Source organism: Ornithorhynchus anatinus, chromosome 1, assembly GCF_004115215.2.
Source record: "Ornithorhynchus anatinus isolate Pmale09 chromosome 1, mOrnAna1.pri.v4, whole genome shotgun sequence".
NCBI classification, from domain to species: domain Eukaryota; kingdom Metazoa; phylum Chordata; class Mammalia; order Monotremata; family Ornithorhynchidae; genus Ornithorhynchus; species Ornithorhynchus anatinus.
The window spans coordinates 127,767,108-127,790,482 of NC_041728.1; the positions used below are offsets into that span (position 1 = coordinate 127,767,108).

Sequence of the window (23,375 nt, forward strand, 5' to 3'; positions counted from 1 at the left end):
TTTCCCACCTCCAGAGTAACAAGAGAGGATATTCGCAGGAACCGTATGCTGATTTTCCTTCCTATCCTCCTGATCAGAGATGCTATCTCATACCGCAAACTTTTCCCTCCAATAACTCACTGTTGACCAACTGTTCTCAAATGTTTGAAACCCTTCTGGAGGAGAAGATGATTTTTTCAGGACAAATATGAAAGCAGAATCAAACTTTAATAAAACACTTAACTCTTACCTCTACCAAACTCTCCTAAGCACTCAGTATAGTGTTCTGCACGCAATAGGCATTCAATAAATACTACCGACTAAATCATTTGATAAAAGTATTTAGAGCCAGGGGCCCCCTCCTTGACTCCATGTAGGCAGAATGAGCAAGTATAAGAAATGAAAACTAAGTTCTCCCTTCCCTCCCCAAAATAGAAAAGCACCCACGTTCATTCACCATGGGATGAAAGCTTTCCAAAGGATATGTTCTCTGTAAAGGATCCAGCTTGCTGGGGAAAACAAATAAACAAACCTATTAATGAAAAGAACAAATTCTCCCACCATACTTTGTACTATGTGATTAGCAAAGCACTTAGTCGTGCTTGTAAAATTCTAAAATGCCTTTAATTTAAAAGCACTACCTGGAATTTCCCATGTGATTAGTCTATAATTAGGGTCTAATTCCATTTGATGTTTTCAAAGGGAAGGGGAAACAAGTTCTGTAAAAATGGCTGTGACCCTGAAGATACTGTGAATAGGTTGTATCCAAGGAGAGGGAAAAGGCAGTTGGTCATGTGTTCAAATCCCACCTCCACCACTTGTCAGCTGTGTGACTTTGGGCAAGTCACTTCACTTCTCTGGGCCTCAGTGACCTCATCTGGAAAATGGGGATGAAGACTGTGAGCCCCACCTGGGACAACCTGTTAACCTTGTATCTACCCCAGCGCTTAGAACAGTACTCGGCACACAGTAAGCGCTTAAAAAAAATCATCATTATCATTATTATTATTATTATTTCTGAAACAAGGACCTCCCCCTTCTTCTAGGTGATGCTGCTCCCATTTCCACCTTCACGCACCTCCTCCACCCCTAGCCCTTTCTTCCCTTAGACCAGGAGACCAAGTAGGTCAGGGACTGTCTTGATCTGCTGTTATTGTATCTACCCCAATGCTTAGCACAGTGCTTGGTGCATCATAAGGGTTTAACAAATGCCACGATTATTATTATTATTATTCCATAACCTGAACCTTCTGGCTATCACCAGAAACCCTGGATTTCTTCATCCGGGAACATCAGGCTCTCCAGTCTTCCCCTAGAGCACTTAGAATTCATCAGAGAAAGGGTTCTTTATGAGTCAAAGAGATAAATACAAATGTGGGGCTCAAGACCCCTCTACTCCTCTCAAGTCACATCACTAGGCTGTAAGCTCGTGTGGGCAGAGAATCCATTCATTCCATTCAATCGTATTTATTGAGCACTTACTTGTGCAGAGCACTGTATTAAGTGCTGGGAAGGTACAACGCAGCAACAGAGACAATCCCTGCCCACAAGGGGCTCACAGTGTAGAAAGGGGGAGACAGGCATCAAAAATAACTAAACAGGCATTAATAGAATGAATATAAATAATTAGAATTATAGATATATACACATCATTAATAAAATAAATAGGAAAATGTGTCTGTTATGTTGTTATATCGTACTCTCCCAAGTGCTTATTATCATGCTGTGCTCACAGTAAGCACTCAATAAATTCAATTGACTGACTGATCATAGAAATAAAAGCAAATAAATTTTACAGAATCCTCCCTTCTTATGCAAAACTTGCTACAGCTTCCAGTGCTGGGCTCCATATTGAGCCAGCTGCCCAGCTCCTCCTCTTCTCTCCCCATGCCTGAGGCAGAGCCAGTTTGGCAGCACTTAAGAAGCCTATCACTGTCAACCACTACTGGGAGCCATTTGGGATCAGAAGGCTCAGCTAAGTTTCCAATGGTTCCTCCTCCATTTTCCTTCTGGAACCCAGGAGGAAAGGAGCTTCATTTCTTCCACCCCGACAAGCATTACCACAGCCATCTAGCTGAAATGATCCCAAAGGATTTTAGCTTTCGGACTTGGCCACCAAACCAGCAGCAAGTGTCCCACAGTGCCATGTCTCCGCTGATGTGGAGACTGGGGAGTCCTGCAGGTCTTTCCTGAATGATGCTCTATGAACCCTGTAGAAGATTTGGGGTACCCCAGCACTACAGTGGCCCAAGAGAACCAATTTGCAGTCTCAGGTGCCCCAAGATAGACTTGTGCCAGCCAAACCACCACCATTCAGGCAGGCATCCCCCTGGGACTGAAGTGGCTCTAGAAGGGTCCAAGGGAAATCTGCAGGGAGGCTGAGTTCCAGCCTGACCTGTTTTTATGGTATTTGTTAACCGCTTACTATGTGCTAGGCGCAGTATTCCATGCTGGGGTAGATATAAGCTAATCAGGTTGGTCACAGTCCCTGTCCCATTTGGGGCTCACAGTCTTAATCCCCGTTTTACAGGTGAGGTAACTGAGGCAGAGAGAAGTGCCTTGCCCAAGGTCACACGACAGACAAGCGGAGGAGGTGGGATTAGAACCCAGGTCCTTCTGACTCCCAGGCCCGGGTTCTGTCCAATAGGCCAAGCTGCTTCGCAAAAGAACTCAGATGCTTTTCTGAATATCTGCTAATCTCAGTTCATTGGGAACTCCAGAAAAATCCTGGGCTTGCCCAGTCCCATGGGAGAATCCTTAACCTAAAAACTTTCTCCGCTTGGACGTCCCTCTTCCCCGCCCAGACCAGGCTCCTTTAGTGTAGAACAGGGCTCTCAGATCTACCTATCTGTAATTTATTTATTTTAATGTCCATCTCCCCCACTCTAGACCGTAAGCTCGTCGTGGGCAGGGAATGTGTCTGTTTATTGTTGTATCGTATTCTCCCAAGCGCTTAGTACAGTGCTCTGCACCCAGAAAGCACTGAGTAAATATGACCGAATGAATGAATGAAAGAAAGCTGCTCTAGGTCCAGGGGTGGTCTCTGGGGTCCCTGAAATCTCTACAAGGGTGTGGGGAGCCGTTCAGAATCCATCATCTTCCCGATTTGGGCTGGGCTTTAATCCTCCTTCTAGCAGTATGCCCCGACTAAGCTTTCCCGCCAGAATCTGGGCACACTGAGTCAGCAGCTAACGGCCGGGAGCTCCGTTACATGGCTCTTCCGGGTGCACTGGCTCGTCGGTGCCGCCTGGATTGTGCATCTGCCCAGGATTCGGTGATGTCGTCGCCAAGTGAAATCTATTTCTTTAAAAAGATCTCTGAAATCCTATTCCATTTGAACAAATTAAATAATAATGACCTTTCAAAATGTGTCCCTACCAATACACTTTGGCCAGATACATGGACATTCTGGTATAATAAGACTTTAAAAACCTCCCAAAAATGTATTTATATGGTTTGTGTGAGTTGTGGGCAGTGTATTATTGGCTTTAGTGCTGAATTTCCTGGCTTTTGTTGGGTTGTGTCACAACCCTTATTTAAACATAGCCTTTTTTTGCTTATGTGTATTCCAGAGCTGAGGGGTTTATTGTGTGTGAAATGCCTGAAAAGGACAAATGAACACCATATGAGAGGAAACAGACTGAGAAAATTAGAGCTATTTGCTACCAAAGGAAGTCATTTTGGTATGGTATTAAATTACAGTCTGTCTAAGAGAGTGTAGTGTGCTATGAGATGTCAGAATGTCGGGGAAAAATGGAAATTGATCTGGGCCTGGCCAGGATGAGAAAGAGGCCACCGTAGCTCAGGGTCTATAAAAAAGGGTCTACTGGAAGGGTTGAATCAAAATTGACCATATATCCACCCCCTCCACTCCTCAGGAATGGTTCTCTCAAAAATCACCAACGACCTCCTTCTTGCCAAATCCAACCGACTCCACTCCATCCTCATCCTCTCAGCGACTTTGACACTTTGACTTTGACTCCTTTTCCCGGAAACGCTATCAAACTTGGGCCTCACTGACTCTGCCGTCTCCTGGTTCTCCTCCTATCTCTCTGACTGCTCTTTTCAGTCTCTTTTGCAAGCTCCTCCTCTGCCTCCCACTCCTACAAGTCTCAGTCCCAGGTCCCCTTCTATTCTCCAGCTACTCCCACTCCCTCAAGAAGCTCATCCGCCCCCACGGCTCCCATGTCTAGGCCAACGACTCCCAGATCTCCATCTCCAGCCCCAACGTCTCCCCCGCTCTGCAATCGAGCCGGTTCTTCTGACTGGAGGACATCTCTATCTGGATGTCCCACCATCACCTCAAACTGACCTCCTCATTTTCCCTCACAAACTCTCTCCTCCCTCTGACTTCCCCATCATTGTTGAAATAACACCAACATCCTCCCCATCTCACAAGCCCCATATTCTCTCCTTCAGCAGCGTGGCTCAGTGGAAAGAGCCCGGGCTTGGGAGTCAGAGGTCATGGGTTCAGATCCCGCTCCGCCACTTGTCAGCTGTGTGACTGCGGGCGAGTCACTTCACCTTCTCTGGGTCTCTACCTCATCTGTAAAATGGGGATTAACTGTGAGCCTCACATGGTACAACCTGATTACCCTGTATACCCTAGCGCTTAGAACAGTGTTCTGCACATAGTAAGCGCTTAACAAATACCAACATTATTATTATTATTATTCAGTCAGTTATTCAATCAATCAGTGGTATTTCTTAGTACGCTCCCTGTACTAAGCACTTGGGAACGTGTAATACAGTAAAGTTCCTGGACATGTTTCCTGCCCCCGGAGAGGAGGAACTTAAAATTGAAAGGATTCTATCTCCTAAGCATCTCCAGAATTTACCCCTTCGTCTCCATCCAAATGGCAACAAAATCGGCTTGAGCACCTGTTATAGTCCACCTTAATTAGTGCATCAGCCTCTTCCCTAACCTCCCTTCCTGCAGTCCCACCTCCCTGCCTCCAGCCTCTCCATTCTGCAGTCCAGATATCACTGGGTTACCCAGATTATTTTTCTAAAAAATCACTCTGTACTGATCCAAGAACTTATATCCCACCTTTACAACTGCATGAGCTTCCTCCCTGAGGACTTGACCTCCTGTCTCTCCCCACTCCAGTCCATACTTGATAACAATGATGATGATATTTGTTAGGCACTTACTATGTGCCAGGTACTCTACTAAGCGCTGGGGGGGAATACAAGCAAATCAGGTGAGACATGGTCCCTGTCCCACATCAGGCTCATAGTCTTAGGCCCCATTTGACAGAAGAGGTAAATGAGACAAAGAGAACTCAAGTAACTTGTCGAAGGTCACACAGCAGACAAGTGGCAGAGCCAGGAGTAGAACCCATGACCTTCTAACTCCCAGACCCGTGCTCTAGCTATTTGACCATACGTACACCTCAGATCGTTTTTTTTTTTTAAAAAAAAAGGTTCAGTTCATATCTCCCCACTCCCCAAGTACCTCCAGTGGTTGTCCATCCATCTCCACATCAAGCAGGAGCTTCTCACTGTTGTTTTAAGGTACTCAATCAGCTATTTCCTCTCATGTCTCATCGCTCCTCTCCCACTACGGCCCGGCACACACACTGATTCTCCCACATCAACCTACTCATTGTGCCTCGATCTCATCTTTCCCTCCTTCAAGCCCTTGCACATACCCTCCCCCTCCCACCTACCTGGAACTCCCTCCCCCTTCATACGTGAAAGACCAGCACTCTCCCCATCTTCAAAGCCCCGCTAAAGTCACATCTCCTCCAGAAAGCCTTCCATGACTAAGCTTTCATTTCCCTACCCTACTTTCCTCCCTGCTGTTTCCCCTGCACTTAGTCCTACCCACTAAGCACTTAGGAACACATAATAAAAATAATAATAATGATGGTATTTGTTACTTTGTGCCAGGCACTGTACTGAACACCGGGGTGGATACGAGCAAATCGGGTTGGACACACTCCCTGTCCCTCATCGGGCTCCCAGTCTCCCACCCCCAATCCCACAGCACTTATTCCCCATATCCTAATATTTGGTTGTTTCCTTACCTGCAATGTATTTTAACGTTTATCTCCCCCTTTAAACTCTAAGCTCCTTAAGAGCAAGGATTGTGTCTACTTACTGTATTCTTCCATCCCCCATTCCCTGTGAACACTTAGCAAGTGCTCTGAATTGAATAAGCATTCAGTAAATACCATTGATTGATTGATAGATCAGAGTTGGTCCCAGAAGCTACAGTGAATTTCAAGACACCTCCAAGCCTCAAAAAACCCTTTACCTCCAGTGGCATTTCTGGTATCTTCAGAGACTCACCAGGGCAGTGATTCCAGAGGGCCTACAGGACTCCCCTTCAATAAAAATGGGAATTTATAATTATGGATTTGTTAAGCGCTTACTATGTGCCAGGCATTGTTCTAAGCACTGGGGTAGATCCCAGGTAGTCAGGTTGTCCCACGTGGGACTCACAGTCTTAATCCCCATTTTACAGATGAGGTAAATGAGGTCCAGAGAAGTGAAGTAACTTGTTCATGGTCACACAGCAGGCAAGTGGTGGAGCCAGGATTAGAACCCAAGACCTTCTGACTCCTTCACATTCCTTTACATTTCTTCTGCTGCCTTCTCAGGAAATCTAAATGAAAGCTGCCTTCCCTTCCATCCCTGCAAACAACCCCAGCCAGAATAAAGTTGACAGAGCTATTTTTAAAGGTACTTGTTAAGGGCTAACTTTGTGCCAGGCGCCATACTAAACTCTGGGGTAGATACAAGCTAATCAGGTTGAGCACCGGCCCCGTCCCACGTGGCTCACAGTCTAAGTAGGAGGGAGTAATAATTATAATATTGGTAATTGTTAAGCACTTAATCTGTGCCAAGCACTGTTCTAAGCGCTGGAGTAGATACAAGGTAATCAGGTTGTCCCACGTGGGGCTCACAGTCTTAGTCCCCATTTTAGAGATGAGGTAACTGGGGCACAGATAAGTGAAGTGACTTGTCCAAAGTCACACAGCTGACAAGTGGCAGAAACAGGATTCGAGCCCATGACCTCTGACTCCCAAGCCCCTGCTCTTTCCACTTAGCCACGCTGCCATGCTGATTTAACCCCCAGTTTACAGATGAAGGAACTGAGGCACAGAGAAGTGAAATGACTTGCCCCAGGCCACCCAGCAGACAAGTGGCAGAGCCAGGATTAGAACCCACATTCTCTGACTGCCAGGCCTGTGTGCTTTCCGCTAGACCGCGCTGTTTCCCCGTAAAGAGTATTCATTTGGTTAATAATAATGTTGGTATTTGTTAAGCGCTTACTATGTGCCAAGCACTGTTCTAAGCGCTGGGGTAGAGACAGGGAATTAGGTTGTCCCACGTGGGGCTCACAGTCTTCATCCCCATTTTACAGATGAGGGAACTGAGGCACAGAGAAGTTGTGACTTGCCCAAGGTCACACAGCTGACAAGAGGCGGAGCCGGGATTAGAACCCACGACCTCTGACTCAAGCCCGGGCTCTTTCCTTTGAGCCATGCTGCTTCTCTAGTTCTTTGGTTGTATGATCTGCTGGTTGACTTTCAGTATTTTTGAGAGTCTTGGGTGAAGAACACTGTAGTAGGCAATAAAGTTACAGAAGAACGAGAATATAAGACCCTGCCCTCAAGGAGCATACCATCTTAGCTAACCACTTTCAATGACAAGGACTCATTCTGCAGTGGATCCCAGTCTAGGACGGAGGACCCACTCCACTAAAAGGAAAAATTATTAATTTCGGGTCAAAGTATTACAATTACTACCACATAAGTGTTTTCGATGTTTGCTCAATGAACTAATACATCTGTCCACATCAAAGTGGCTTATTTTTAATGGTTTTTCTTGGGCTGAAGATTAGTTTATTGCTTGCCTGTTTATTCTGACTTCTGATGCCTTCTTATTTCTTATAAGATTGGAGGAGTAAAGCAGCCTAGAGAAAAGTTCAACATCCCTGTGCCTCAGTTTTCTCATCTGTTAAAAAAAATACCTCCCTACTTCTTGGGGATTTGAGGATAAAATGAACTAATTGATATGAAAATGCTTTGGAAAATTAATGACGCTAAACAAATTAATGGTAGTGGATTGAAAACTCCTTAAGTGTGGAGGCCATGTCCTTTTTCTCCTTTCAGTGCCTACTTACACTCCTCTAGACTGTAAATTCATTGTGGGCAGGGAACGTGTCTGCTAACTCTGTTGTATTGTACTCTCCCAAGTGCCTAGTACAGTGCTCTACATATAGTGAGCGCTCAATAAATATCATTGATTGATCAATTGATAGTACAAGGAGAAGCAGTGTTCCCTAGTGGATCGAGCATGGGCCTGGGAGTCAGAAGAACCTGGGTTCTAATCCTTGTTCTGCCACTTGTCTACTTGCCGTCTGACCGTGGGCAAGTCACTTAACTTCTCTGTGCCTCAGTTACCTCATCTGTAAAATGGGGATTAAAATTATGAGCCCCAGGTGGGACACGGACTGTGTCCAACCTGATTAGTTGTATCTATCCCAGTGCTTAGTACAGTGCCTGACACATAGTAAGCGCTTAACATATACCACAATTATTATTATTTTTACAATGATGTGTGCGTGCAGATAATAGTGACAACAGATTGACTGACTCTTCTTGTCTTTCTGTTCAAATTACAACTTCTCAGGAAGGTAGGCTTTATTAGTCCTAAGTACTTGCATCCCTATATTCCTTCAGGTCTTTTTAGAGGTATTTGGCTTTTTATAGAGCCAGAGAAGCATTTCACCCAATTTGCTTAGCAGAATTCATCAGTCTCATAAGCCAAGTTACCTTTCCCCTTGGCAGACTTCCCCAGGTTGTGCTGGTCATTGTCCATTTTCCTAGAGCTGATCAACACTCTGATCAATACAGCAACTCCTAAATGGAGCGGCGGAGGGCCTTGGGGTTTTTCTAGGCTGTGAGCCGATGTCTCCCATTTGACCTTTCCAAGCAGCAACATTTCAGATTGACAGAGGAGACACGTCTTGGTTCTGTAAGCAAATGGACTCCCTGTTTGGTTGAATTGACTGGAAAGTGGGAAGTCTGGAACGAGATCTGCTTTTACCCTCCAAGCAGGAAACAAATTACAACCCTGAGGATGCCGCTTTAGCAGATTGGGGTTATTTGTCTGGAACAGCCCCACCGGGTTTTCTTCCCTCCCACCCTTCCCCTCTGCCCCCCACCTTCTCCCCGCCCCTGCGGCCCCCACAGGATCAGCTGAATGAGTTGCACTTGTGAGGGAAAGTAGCTGCCTCTGGAATTAGTGTATTTACCTGGCTGAGGGCCACGGGAGAGAGTCTGAGAACCATTTGCATGTCGCTTGTTGTTTTAAGCTGAGATCTAAGGCCCTTTTCCTTTAAGGGCTCTTGAAGGCTAAGTGAGACCTAGTGGAGGGAAAAATAATAAAGCAGCCTTTGGGCTAAAGGAGGGAAGTAGTTAATCTCAACTGCAAATAAGGGAAGGGGCAGAAAAACGGCAACATTCATGCTTCACTGAAGTGGGATTAGCTGCTGAAAGCCTGCTTTAATGACCAGCAGTGGAAAGGAGGAGGACTTTATCGAAGTGTATTACTAAACTTAAGTGAAATTAATAAAGGAAGCAAACGTGTGAATAGAGAAAATGTCTGCTCACAAAAGCTCATATGGACCGTTATAGCCACAAGAAAGAAAAGTGTCTTCTCAAAATGGTAGGGGGAAGGGCATCAAACCTCCCATCATTGCTATGAGAATAGTCTTGATAACATCAACCTCAGACATCGTTTCACAAACTATGTTGTTTTTTTCGTTCAGTTATAAGAAAAGATCTGTTTATTAGCATAGTCAAGAAAACCCAAAGCGTGTGAAATGGGCATTTTAAAACATCAGCTTCTTATTTACTTTTCATCTCTGTTTCCTTTGATAAATTTCTCAATTCTTCATGAAGCCAGTAACATAACAAGCTTCTGGTGAGATCGATCTACTTGTTGGCCTCCATCAGATACTGATGAATTTCTCCTAAACTGCCCAATAGGGAGATAATAGTAATGATAATAATAATTGTAAAGCATTTGGATTCGTATCCTTTATTCACCCACCCTCAGCCCCTCAGCGCTTATATACATAACCACAGTTTACTTTAATGGCTGTCTCCCCTTCTAGACTGTAAGTTCCTTGTGGACCGGGATCACGTCTACCCCCTCAGTTGTAGTGTCCATTCCCAAGTGTTTGGTACAGTGCTCTGTCCAAAGTAAGCTCTCAATAAATACAATCGATTGATTGATTGATTGATTATGTGCCAAGCACTGCACTCCCCTCTCAGGGTGGCACCTGGAGAGGTTCCAGTAGACTACCAGTCTTGGCTCCGGGAGGAAGAGTCAGAGGCCTATCCATTCCATTCCTAGCTTAGCAGTGGGTAGTGAGTGGAAGGCAATCTGCTATAAGTCAAAACTCACTCAGGCTGGGCAGCAGCGACATGGGAGAGAGTCGAGCGTGGAGACTCGAGTTTACTGCACGAAAGGCGGCAGTGGTAAACCACTTCTGTATTTTTACCAAAAAACTCTATGGATCTGCTACCAGAACGATTGCAGATGGAGAGCGGGGAGTTCTGGGAGAGATGTGTCCTTGGTGTGGCGATGGGTCGGAAACAACTCGGCATAAGACAGGACAAATGTGCGCTAAGTGCTGGGGTAGATATAATGTAAGTAGCTCAGATGCAGTCCCTGTCCACATGGGACACACAGCATAAGAGGGAAATATGGGAAAGGAGAGACGGTCGAAAGGCATGGGGTCAGCAGCCCAGGGAACCAGCTTTTGGAGGTGGGGGACAGTGAATGTAACCAGAAGGACACCAATCAAGAAACTCTAGAGCCAAGTTTGCGTTGAAGACGCAGGAGGGTCGGAAGAGCCGAGCTCACTGAAGCTCATGGGTCCAAAGAACATTCGCACCATTTAAAAGAGAAAATGTGTAGTCTAGTGGGGAGAGCACTGGCCTGAAAGTCAGACGACCTGTGTTCTGATCCCGACTCCACCACTTGTCTGCTTTTGACCTTGAACAAGTCACTTAAGTTCTCTGTGCCTCAGTCTACTCGGCTATACGATGGAGATTCACTGCCTGTTCAGTCGTATTTATTAAGCGCTTACTGTGTGCAGAGCACTGTATTAAGTGCTTGACCGTGAGTCCCATGTGAGAGAGAGACTGTCCCTCATCTGATTAACTACTCCAGTGCTTAGAACAGTTCTTGATACATAGTAAGTGCTTAACAAACATAATAATAATGACGGCAACAATAATAACAGTTAATAATAATAACTAATAATATTGTGGTGTTTGTTAAGCTCTTACTATGTGCTAGGTACTGTACTAAGTACTGGAGTGGATACAAGCAAATCAGGTTGGATACAGTCCCTGTCCCACATGAGGCTCACAGCCACTATCTCCATTTTACAGATGAGGGAACTCAGACCCCAGTGCTTCTAGAAGGTGTGAATCACCTTGATTATAGTGACATTTTGTCGAAAAATGACTCCTGGAGAAGGGAGCTTTCCACAAGGAGCTTGGCAGCGGTATTTCCACAGCCCTACTGAAATAGCTACCAGCAACCACAATCCCCAGTTTAAACAGCAATGGACATTTTTCAGTGATTCTACCTAAGGGAAGCCATCATGATATTGGATAAGGCCAAGTGAAGTCATACTTTCATTTGGTGTTGCAAGATGGTAGTAATAATTATGATATTTGCTAAGTACTATTTGCCAAGCACTGTTCTAGGCACTGGGGTAAGTACAAGGTAATCAGGTTGTCCCATGTGGGGCTCACAGTCTCAATCCCCATTTTACAGGTGAGGTAACTGAGGCACAGAGAAGTTAAGTGACTTGCCCAAGGTCCCACAGCAGAAGAGTGGCGGAGCTGGGATTAGAACCCACGACCTCTGACTCCCAAGCCCCGGCTCTTCCTACTAGGCCATGCTGCTCCTCTTGTTGGTGTTATTCTAGATTGTTAGCTTGCCGTGGGCAGGGAACGTGACTAATGACTCCGTTGTATTGTACTCTCCCAAATGCTTAGTGCAGTTCTTCACGCACAGTGAGCACTCAGTAAATACCGCTTTTGGATGGACAGATAATTCTTGGAACAAAACTGGGTCATGAAGTGCAAATTAAAGTAGGGAACAGGAGTGTCAACAGATGGATGCTACAACGGAAGAGATCCAAGGCTATTCAGACCTCCCTGGAGAAGCAGCGTGGCTCAGTGGAAAGAGCACGGGCTTTGGAGTCAGGGCTCATGAGTTTGAATCCCAACTCTGCCACTTGTCAGCTGGATGACTGTGGGCAAGTCACTTAACTTCTCTATGCCTCAGTTCTCTCATCTGTAAAATGGGGATTAAGACTGTGAGCCCCACGTGGGACAACCGGATTCCCCTGTGTCTACCCCAGCGCTTAGAACAGTGCTCGGCACATAGTAAGCACTTAACAAATACCAACATTATTATTATTATTATTAAGTGACCTAGACCAGACTGTGTCCAGCCTCTGTGACCAACCTGATTACCTTATGTCTGCCTCAGTGCTTTGAACAGTGCTTGGAATAGTAGTAAGTGCTTAACAAATACCGAGATTACTATCATTATTCTTATTAAGGACTTCTACCCATTGTTGATGTTCTACCATCGAGCTTACAAGTTTACAGGGGACACCCTGCTTTAAAACACTTAAACAAGCTTTTTCTCAACACTGTGAAAACGCCACAGACTCTCAAAGATGTCACCACCGTCATCACTTTATTCAAGAAGAAAGGTGAAAAGTCAGATTGAGGCAATTATTGAAGCAAATAATTACCGTCTTCTGTCAGCAAGATCCTAACCAGGGTACATATCCCTCTCTTCAAAGCTTTATTGAAAGCAAATCAACTCCAAGATCTACGCCTTCCCTGACTAAGCCCTCCTTTCCTCTTCTGCAACTTCCTTCTGTAATCGCCCTGACTTGCTCCCTTTATTCATCCTCTCTCCCAGCCCCACAACACTTATGTACATATCTGCTATTTATTTATTGATATGTGTCTCCCCCTCTAGACTGTAAGCTTGTTGTGGGCAGGGAACGTGTCTGTTTATTACATTGTACTCTCCCAAGCGCTTAGGAGAGTGCTGTGCACACAATAAGCACTCAATAAACATGACTGAATGAATGAATGAATGCATCGCGGTGACTCCTGAAAAATACCGTCAACACTCTGAGAATCGTTGTGTGGCTTCAGATCACAGCATGGCACGGCAGGAATGTAGATGTCGTAACATACGTAAAATAGCCTTTTATAAATGTACATTTTATAGCCTTTTCGGTATGTCAGATGTATGAACAGGGCAGGGAGAAGCTTCAACATTTCTACATGGTTTCATAGACCTTCTGAAAAATACTTGGAGAAAACAGTAAATCTGCATTCTAGAAGTGTCTTTGTCACTGCCCCAAAGAGTTCATTACGATTCGCCCCACAAGGCTGGGGTCGGAACCAGAGGAGCTCCATCGCTAATCATAAAGTCTCTTGATGGAGAGCTCATTATGGGCAGGGAATGTGTCTGTTGGTTGTTGGAGTGTACTCTCCCAAGCCCTTAGCATAGTGCTTTGCACACAGAAAACTGTCTATAAGTATGATTGAATGAATGAATAATGAGGTAAAGCAGGGAGACTGTTCCTGTTCAACATATTCTATACAACAATCCTGGAAGATACAGCAAGAGACGTAGATGCAGGATAGAATTTATTCTAATTCCTCAGGGAAACACTTCCAACTCAACAGATTTTGAATAGCTTCCAAAGTTCTATAGACAGTTATTCAAGTAGTGCCGTACACTGAAGACTGCGCCCTAGGGGCACATACCCTAGAAGACACACCAATGATTATAAATCTACTCCCCACATCAGCCAGGCATTAGGTTGATCATTCTAAAGAAAACCCAAGGAACGCATCAGCCTGCACTACAGAAGCCACATTCATTCAATTGTATTTATTGAGCACTTACTAAGTGCAGAGCACTGTACTAAGCACTTGGAATGTACAATTCAGCAACAGATAGAGACAATCCCTGCCCGACGATGGGCTCACAATCTAAAAGACGGGCTCACAGTCTAAAAGTCACAATCAAAAGTTTGTGCTGGCCATCCAGAGGTTATGAAATATTGTTACTCAGATCACACACTGATCTATGGTGCAACAGTAGATAAGGAAGTAGAAAAAAGAATCAGGGAAGCCAGCACATCCAAGCCAAGAGACGGACTACCAACTCTGTTGTATTGTAGCAATAATTATGGTATTTGTTAAGCGCTATGTGCCACGTACCGTTTGTTCCACTGGGGTAGATACGAGTTAATCAGGTTGGACACAGTCCCTGTCCCACATGGGGCTCTCACTCTTAATCCCTGTTTTCCAGATGAGGAAACTGAGGCCTGGAGAAGTTAAGTGACCTGCCCAGGGTCATACAGCAGACATGTGGCAGAGCCGGGAGTACGACCCAGGTCCTTCTGACTCCCAGGCCTGTGCTCTATCCACTAAGCCGTGCTGCTTCCCTTGTGCTCTCCCAAGGGTTTACTACAGTGTTCTGCACACAGCAAGGGCTCAGTCAACACCACTGATTGATCCAGTGGGAGATTGTTAAACAGAGTGAGGCAGAAGCTTAGCATTACACTCCAGACTACGTTAAAAGTCTTCCTTTCTCAGGGTCACACCTGGAGAGTTTCCCTCTGCTTGAGGGAGCGTCAAGCAGAAGTATATCCATTCCATTCCTAGCTTGGGCAGTGGCTAGCGAGTGGCAGGCAATCTGCTAAAAGTCAAAACTCCCCTGTGCTGGGCAGCAGCAGCGTGAGAGAGAGTCAAGGGCGAAGACTCGAGTTTACTGCCCGGAAGGAGACAGTGGTAAACCACTTCCGTATTTTTACCAAGAAAACTCTACGGATACACCGCCAGAACGAGTGGGGCGTTCTGGGAGAGATACATCCAGGGCATCGCTATGGGTCAGAGACGACTTGACGGCACAAGACGAGACGAGTTAGAAGTCTACAGAGCTGTAATGCTGTCCTACCGTCTTTGGGGCCGGAAAACCAAACTCAGCATGGACACTAAATTCTACTTGAACTGTTCCCTCGGCATCACTTACAAGCTACATACTCAACATCGAATTATACAAATTGTAGGGCAGGATCGGGATCAATGAAGTCCTAGGATGCAGTTTACAGACATTGGTGGTAGTCCTCTGAACCGTAAGCTCCTTCTGCTCAGGGATCGTGTCTGGGAAGCAGTGTGGCTCAGTGGAAAGAGCCCGGGCTTGGGAGTCAGAGGTCGTGGGTTCTAACCCCGGATCTGCCGCTTGCCAGCTGTGTGACTTTGGGCAAGTCACTTCACTTCTCTGTGCCTCAGTTACCTCATCTGTAAAATGGGGATTAAAACTGTGAGCCTCACATGGGACAACCTGTTCACCTTGTATCCCCCAGTGCTTAGAACAGTGCTTTGTGCATAGTAAGCGCTCAACAAATCCCACCATTTATTTCATTTTTATTTACCTGCTGTATTGTTTTGTACACTCTCAAACAGTGAGCGTGCGGTAAGTGCTCGATAAATGCCACTAATAATAATAATAATAATGTTGGTATTTGTTAAGCGCTTACTATGTGCCGAGCACTGTTCTAAGCGCTGGGGTAGACATAGGGGAATCAGGTTGTCCCACGTGGGGCTCACAGTCTTAATCCCCATTTTACAGATGAGGGAACTGAGGCACAGAGAAGTTAAGTGACTTGCCCACAGTCACACAGCCGACAAGTGGCAGAGCTGGGATTCGAACTCATGAGCCCTGACTCCAAAGCCTGTGCTCTTTCCACTGAGCCACGCTGCTTCTCTGTCACTGCCACTGATCGATCGATCGATCGATTGCTCACTTTGATACGACAGTACCGGACGGCCCACATGAAGAGAACTGGAGGCATCCCATTGTCAATGGGGAGCAAAAATTGGAAAACTGAAAGCTAGGAAAGGGGAAGCATTGTAAGGAGATAGTCTAACAAAGCTTCAGACAATGCTGCATCTCACCGAAAATGGGGAGTTAGCTGCTAAGATGGAACAGCAGGCACTGAAATCAAGAAATGAGCAATTCTTTTCGAAGCAGAAGATTCACAGGACAAGGAGGCAAAAGTGAAAAACAGTGCCAGGAGAACAACAGCCAAACACCAAACATTGCAGCACAACCAGAGGCAACCATTACTTTTGCACAATGCAATCAGAACCGCAAGAGAACTACCTTGGCCTTTTCAGTCACCCCCACAGGTGAACTTTACTATCAGTAGCCGCTCTTTTTTTGGTACATGTTAAGCACTTACTGTGTGCTAAGCCCTGTACTAAGCTCTGGGGTAGATACGAGATAATTAGGTTAGGCACAGTCCATGTCCGATATGGGGCTCGCAGTCTTTATCCCCATTTTACAGATGATATAACTGAGGCACGGAGAAGTTAAGTGACTTGCCCGAGGTCACAGCAGACAAGTTAGGAATAGAACGTAGGTCCTTATGATTCCTAGGCCCGTGCTGTATCCACTAGGCTACCCTGATTCTCAAGCACGGAAGCAGTATGACAGATAGCTAGATTGAGCTATCTCTAGACTGTAAAACCGCTGTGGGCAAGGAACATGTCTACTAACTCTTTAGTGCATTCTCTCGAGTGCTCAGTACAGTGTTCCGCACACAGAAAATGCCAATAAATAGGGAAGCAGCATGGCGTAGTGGATAGAGCACTGGCCTGGGAGTCAGAGGACATGGATTCTAATCCCGGCTCTGCCACTTGTCTGCTATGTGACCGTAGGCAAGTCACTTCATTTCTCCGGGCCTCAGTTACCTCATCTGTAAAATGGGGAGTAAGACTGTGAACCCATGTGGGACAGGGATTGCTGTGTCCAACCCGATTTGCTTGTATCCATCCCAGCACTTAGTAAGTCCCTGGCGCGTAGCAAGCACTTAGCAAATACTATTATTATTATTACCATTGATTGCTAGAGCTGCATTTGCATATATTTAGGTCTGTTTATCTCTGCATATACATACACACCTAAAAAGTAAATTTAAAGCACCTCTTAGACCTTCAGAGGGATGTACCAGGAGTTTGAGTTTTGCCTGTTCTCACAAGTGTGTTCTTCCACAGTTGAGGGTTTAATTTAGCATAGGAAGACTCCAGAAATAACTCTGCAAACCACACTGGTGGGACGGGGTGAGGATGGAGAGGAAATGGCAACTTTTGAGTTACGTTAATGGAAAGAGCCCATCCACCCCAGCCTGCAAGTCAAAAGATGTCGGCAGTGTTTAGTGTCAATGTCTGTCGCAGAAACATCTGGCATCCATCATTGCTGCCTGCTCCTTCCTCTGTCATATTTCATCCCCATCTGTTAGTGGTTTCTTAGCACTGTTTATATAAATCATAACAGCATCCCAGTCAGGAGAGATGAATCATTATTATAGGCTGCTGTTTAGAGGAGAGAAAGAAAAAACTTGAGTTATTTTTTCTCATTCTACAAATATTTCTTTACTATACAGTGGGGTGCTTTTGACATTTTGAAAGATTGCCCATTCCAAGGACTTGGAAAAACTCATGTAGGTAGCATAAATTTCCACAAACTGAGTTCCACACTATGGGAGTTCCATTGATGTAGTGCAGGGATTTGACCAATTCCAACATGCCTGACGGAGGCAGTCACCTAAGCCAAACCAGCCTCTGACTGTGGCTTGGGCACCTACTCCTAGGCTTGCTCCTGCACTGCTCCTCTGGCCGGCAGCCACCTTCTCTGAACTGGATACCTTCCCGTGTGTTTAATACAGTAAGCTCATTCCATGGACTGGAAACTCGTTGTGGGCAGGGATCGTGTCCGCCAACTCTGTTGGATCGTACTTTCCCAAGCGCTTAGTCCAGTTGTGCATATAGGAGGCACTCATTAAGTACCATTGATGAAACTGATGATACGGTGTTCTGCATACATTAGGCGCTCAATAAATATCATTGATCGATTGCTGGATTGATGATTGGGGCTGCTGTTCTGCCCATCTGGGATCCCAGCCACTCCTTGTCTCACCTCACTCCCTGGTCAGAAAGTATGGACAGGGAGGGGGACCTGGAGTCGGGTCTTGAAGAAGGGAGGGGGCAACTGTTTTGATATGGTGGGAAGGAATGGGGGTCAGTGGCACAGGTGGGAAGGGTGGAATTTGAGAGGAGGCAGGAGATCTCTTGAGATACTGCTAGGAAAAATGGGAGAGGAAGAAAGGGGCAGGAGGATGGAGGGAGTGGAGAGAAGCAGGAATGATTTTAGGGAGATCATGCCTAAAAGTTTCAATTTTATTGACAAAATATGTGACAAGATTAGTAGGGGTAAGAGATGGTGGGGTAAGGGACTGGGGACTCCTGGCTCAGCCATGTTCCTGCGGTGTGACCTTGGGCAAGTCTCTTAACTTCTCTGGGCCTCAGTTACCTCATCTGGCAAATGAAGATGAATACTGTGAGTCCCATGTGGGCCATGGACTGTCTCCCACCTGATTAGCTTGGTGCAGTGCCTGGCACATAGTAGTGCCTAACGAACACCATAAAAAGGGGGGAAGGGAACATTTAGATGGTTGTTAGGGATTTGAGGAAGCAACAGAACCTTTACCAGTCGCAGTTAGTAAACCCAGGCCTGCTCCGCACCCCAGCCCAAGCAATTCATTACTTCATTCAATTGTATTTATTGAGCACTTACTGTGTTCAGAGCACTGTACTAAGTGCTTGGAAAGTACAATTCAGCCACAAAGAGAGACAATCTCTACCCAACAATGGGTCCACCTTTCAAGCCAGTCCTCCTTCTGATCAGGAAAACCCACCAGAAAGGCAGTTGGGTTAGATCTGTTCACAAAGGACATAAATGGCTAATTCTCTTGGAAGATAATATCTTGGGGCCTGGTAGAATGAGAGTAGCTGCAACCTGTCAGTCTGCAAATCCAGCAGTCCTCTGAAGTACCTTGTGCTATTTTAAGCCTCTCTAGTTGTTTTAACGTTGTGAGGAGGGTTTGGAAATCCGTATGAGAGGGAAGAGTTACATCTCCAAATGGAAGAAATGATAAAAGTGGGTTTCTAAAAGGAGAGTGTCCCAGTGCTTTTCAAATTATTTTAATTCCTGAATATGTGCAGTAAGAAGACAACAGAGAGGGGTTAAATTGTGTGACATTTCGTGAGGGTAGACTCAATCAACTGCTAATTTCCCTTGTACTGTACTCTCCCAAGCACATAGAGCAGTGCTCTGCCCATAGCAAACGTTCAGTAAATACCACTGTTGGATCGCCGAGTCAACCACTTCCGAATGGACAAATGGACTGAGACAAAGAGCTTGGGTTTTACGGCCTCTCCTTCCTCTTTTTCCCCTTCCCCATATTTTCTCCCTTCCTCCCCCATTGAGCAAAACGTGACCCACCGTCACCCAGCCCAAGCCTTCTTTGCCTCCTCCCCGGACAGGCTACGAGGATGACTGAGCTAGGACATTTCTCAGCCTCTTTACAAGAAAAGCACTGGGTAAATTCTAGGCATTGGCAGGTCACGTTAGTCAACCTGGTTTTCAACTCCGTTCTTTTTTTTCATCTCGTTTTAGGAAATTCTACTACATCACCTTGCTGAGAGACCCCGTGTCCCGGTACCTCAGCGAATGGAGGCACGTGCAGCGCGGGGCCACCTGGAAGACCTCCCTGCACATGTGTGATGGCCGAACGCCAACCCCCGAGGAGCTGCCGTCCTGCTACGAAGGCACGGATTGGTCGGGGTGCACCCTTCAGGAGTTCATGGATTGCCCGTACAACTTGGCCAATAACCGCCAAGTGAGGATGCTAGCAGACTTGAGCTTGGTGGGCTGCTATAACATGTCCTTCATCCCGGAGAACAAACGAGCCCAGGTCCTTCTGGAGAGCGCCAAGAAGAACCTCAGAGACATGGCTTTCTTCGGGCTGACCGAGTTCCAGCGGAAGACGCAGTACCTCTTCGAGAGAACTTTCAACCTGAAGTTCATCCGACCCTTCATGCAATACAACAGCACCAGGGCGGGCGGGGTGGAGGTGGATAATGACACCATCAGAAGGATTGAGGAGCTCAATGACTTGGATATGCAGCTCTATGACTATGCAAAAGACCTCTTCCAACAGCGCTACCAGTACAAGCGGCAGCTGGAGAGGATGGAGCAGAGGATAAAGAATCGGGAGGAGAGACTTCTTCACCGGTCCAACGAAGCGCTTCCCAGGGAAGAGACCGAAGAGCAAGGACGCTTGCCCACCGAGGACTACATGAGCCATATTATAGAGAAATGGTAGCCAAGGCAGACTTTTCTACTGATCGGATTCTAGGGTTTCGATACGAAAGACTGTCATTGTCGAGGAAGAGTGGGGTAAAAGTAACCCCACAAAACTTTTATTTAAAACAAAAAATCACGTCTGTTTAACAGAAAGTAGTTACTTCTTTAAGATGTGGGGGGTGGGGGGAGGGGCCGGGAGGGTGCGGGAATCTTTTTACTATTTCTACAAGGCCAGAGGTTCTTAAAAAATAAATAAATGAAAACAAAAAAAAAAATGGGTCAAAGTCAACACGTACTTAAAAAAAATGCACAAGTTCAGCTCCCCACACCAAGGCCAGTGCAATGTAATATTTCTTTCTCCAAACTCAGATGAAGGGAGGATTCTCTCAGATCAACTTCCTGAGTTGCAAAACAAACATGACAAAAGGCAATATGTCAATGTTTTAAAAAAAAGAAAGAAAGAAAGCCAGGGGAGAGAGATGATGTGCCGGTTGTGCTGTTTATCTGCAATCTAACCACAGAGAGCCGTGGCCCTGATTCAAGTAGCGGCTGCTGCGAAGAAAAGTGGAACAAAATAAAATAAAATAAAATTTAAAAAAAACAGCAGAGAAAGGGCTGAAATGAGAAAAACTAAAGCAAACTCTGGAGTTGGCCTAGAATGCATTCTGAGCACAGAGGTTTGAAAGACACTTCGCTGGTGTCACGGGCTGACTGCTTCATCACAGAGCTGATACAGCTTCAAAGTGTAGGATTGGTCCCAGAATTCTAATTGAATTCCATTTAGAATAAAACATACACGTACTTACAAGCACATGCGTCACTTCTTTTATATGTACAGTCAGTGTAACCTTGAAACAGCACATGAACCTTTTTTTAATGCATCTAGTAGATCAAGTAGAGCATGTAGATTGTTCTCAGAAGGTCACACTTAGGCCCAAGAAGAAGCAAGCCCTTATGCTAGGGTTTGTAACTAACGCTGATTTGAAGCGTGAATTAGAATGGGCATCTTTATTTATTAATGCGCCTCTAAGATATGTTTTAATTGTTCAAAAGTGAGGTTTCCTACCCTGCTGCTCTCTTCAACAGTCCACATCGCTCACGTTTCGTTCAGCTTCATGGTCTCCCTTCTCCCTTCTTGTTTGTAGAGTAACGAAAAGGCAGAACTGCAGGAAGAAAAGACCGGTTTTTTGCTTCCAGCCCTGCTGGTATAAGTGTCCTTTTTTGGTATTTCTTTTTCTTCCTTTTAGAAGTCATGTTTCACTGTTCCACTTAGTATCAATATAAGCAATTCCTAAGAACTCTTTTGGGTGAAAGAAACAGAGTGGGCTATTTACCCTTTTCATGTGTTATTGTTTTCCACATCCCCAAACTATGTGAAAATTTTTACTGATCCTATAAATACTTCTGGATTGATCCTAGACATGGAAAAAAAGCCATTTGGGGGTCTTTTGAACATCCCTCCCATTCACCACCCCTAGCTTTTAAGCTAGCTATTGGGAAGGGGAAAGTGTGAATCCACTGGAAGACAGCTTGATCTTTTTGTGAGAATTCTACATCAAGTGCGGGAGAGGAATTACGGGATGGTTTGAGGAATATGTTGGGTCCAACGATTCGTTTCTACCAAAAGGCTTTTTTCTCATCGTGGGATTGCACTGAAATGTTTCTTGTTTTGTATTTTAATTCTGTGTCTCTGCCTTTCCCTCATATGACTTCAAAAGTCAAATCGAGTTTTGAATAGGAGATGGCTATCTGTACGTTCCGCTTAGAACTCAGGGCCTGAGACCCCCGGCATGGGACCCAGCTTGCTTTAGTAATTGTTCAACCCCATTCCCCCCCGACCCAAATCGATGTGGGTAACAAAGCATGGAGCTCACAAACTCCTAGACTCCTTTGCACTTGTACTAGTACTAGATCTGTTGGAAATATTCCGGTGAAGAGTTTGCCAGGATGCCATTTAGAACCCTCCTTACCCAGGGATTTGATAAAGGGGCTATTGTATATAGGTTGCAGGCTAAAATTTAGCCCAAAATCTCAACCTGGAGAATCACTTTTGTTTCTGTTGTATAGGCCTTGTGGGATACATGGTTGCATTTTTTTAATCTACCTGTTTTAAGTTAAGGATTGCAAAAAACATGACCGTTTTCTGATTCGTAGCATGCATTTGTGCTCAACGATCAATGCAAATGTATATCCAATATTTCAGGTTTTTCAAATCCTAGAAGAGATTTTGCAAAAGGCATGCCTGATAAGCATTGGCTCTGCATGCGTACCATCTATTGTAGTATGTTAGTATTGCTAACCCGTCGCTGGGGTCCCTATTAAGGAAGCCATGAATGCTCAAGCTGGGTTTGCTAACCTGTTTTTGAACACTGTAGGGTTGGGTGTTGGAAATTCGCATTTACTGCAGTAAAACCGGCTCCCCAAAGCGTAGTCCAGAAATACTGAGTCTCTTAAGAGACCCATCAGAGGGACACCGAGAGAGATGGAGCACTGAAGTCCCAAAGTGGTTCTCCCATTTCAGTGTACTAAAGGCGATCGCACTCCCTCCTCTCCTCCCCCACCCAAAACAATGGAAATTTAAACTGTGCGATAATACTCGTATACCTGCTAGAGAAAGGAGTTTCTGGATTTAGTTGAAACTGCAGCTTGTCGCAATTTAGGGGAAGCAGCATGGCATAATGGACAGAGCACGGGCCTGGGAGTCAGAAGGTCATGGGTTTTAATACTGGCTCCGTCACTTGTCTGCTGTATGGCCTTAGGCAAGTCACTTCACTTCCCTGTGCCTCAGTAACCTCGCCTGTAAAATGGGGACTAAGACTGTGAACCCCATGTGGGACCGGGATTGTGTCCAACCGGATTTGCTTATATCTACCCCAGCGCTTAGTACAATTATGTGCTTGGCACATAATAAGCGCTTAAATGCCATAATGATTAATGATTATTATTATCGAGTCACCTGATCAGGTGCCCGGTCATTACTGTATTTATAAATTGTAGGCTCTAGTTTATAAGGAAGAATAGTTGGGAATTTGGTTGCTGGAAGGAAGGCGCTAGAGCAAACTAAGTAGACATTTTTCAAATTTCAGAGCAAAATGGTGGGT

General features: G+C 45.4%; 1 protein-coding gene across 1 annotated transcript in view; it reads left to right on the top strand.

Moving 5' to 3' along the window:
• HS6ST1 (heparan sulfate 6-O-sulfotransferase 1) overlaps nt 1–23,002 on the top strand; it is a 377,011-nt gene extending 354,009 nt beyond the window's left edge. Inside the window, exon 2 of the mRNA XM_029076459.2 lies at nt 19,585–23,002. Coding sequence (XP_028932292.1) covers nt 19,585–20,293 — 709 coding nt within the window. The 3' untranslated portion in view covers nt 20,294–23,002. The remainder of the gene's footprint in view (nt 1–19,584) is intronic.
• Nucleotides 23,003–23,375: the final 373 nt, after the last annotated feature.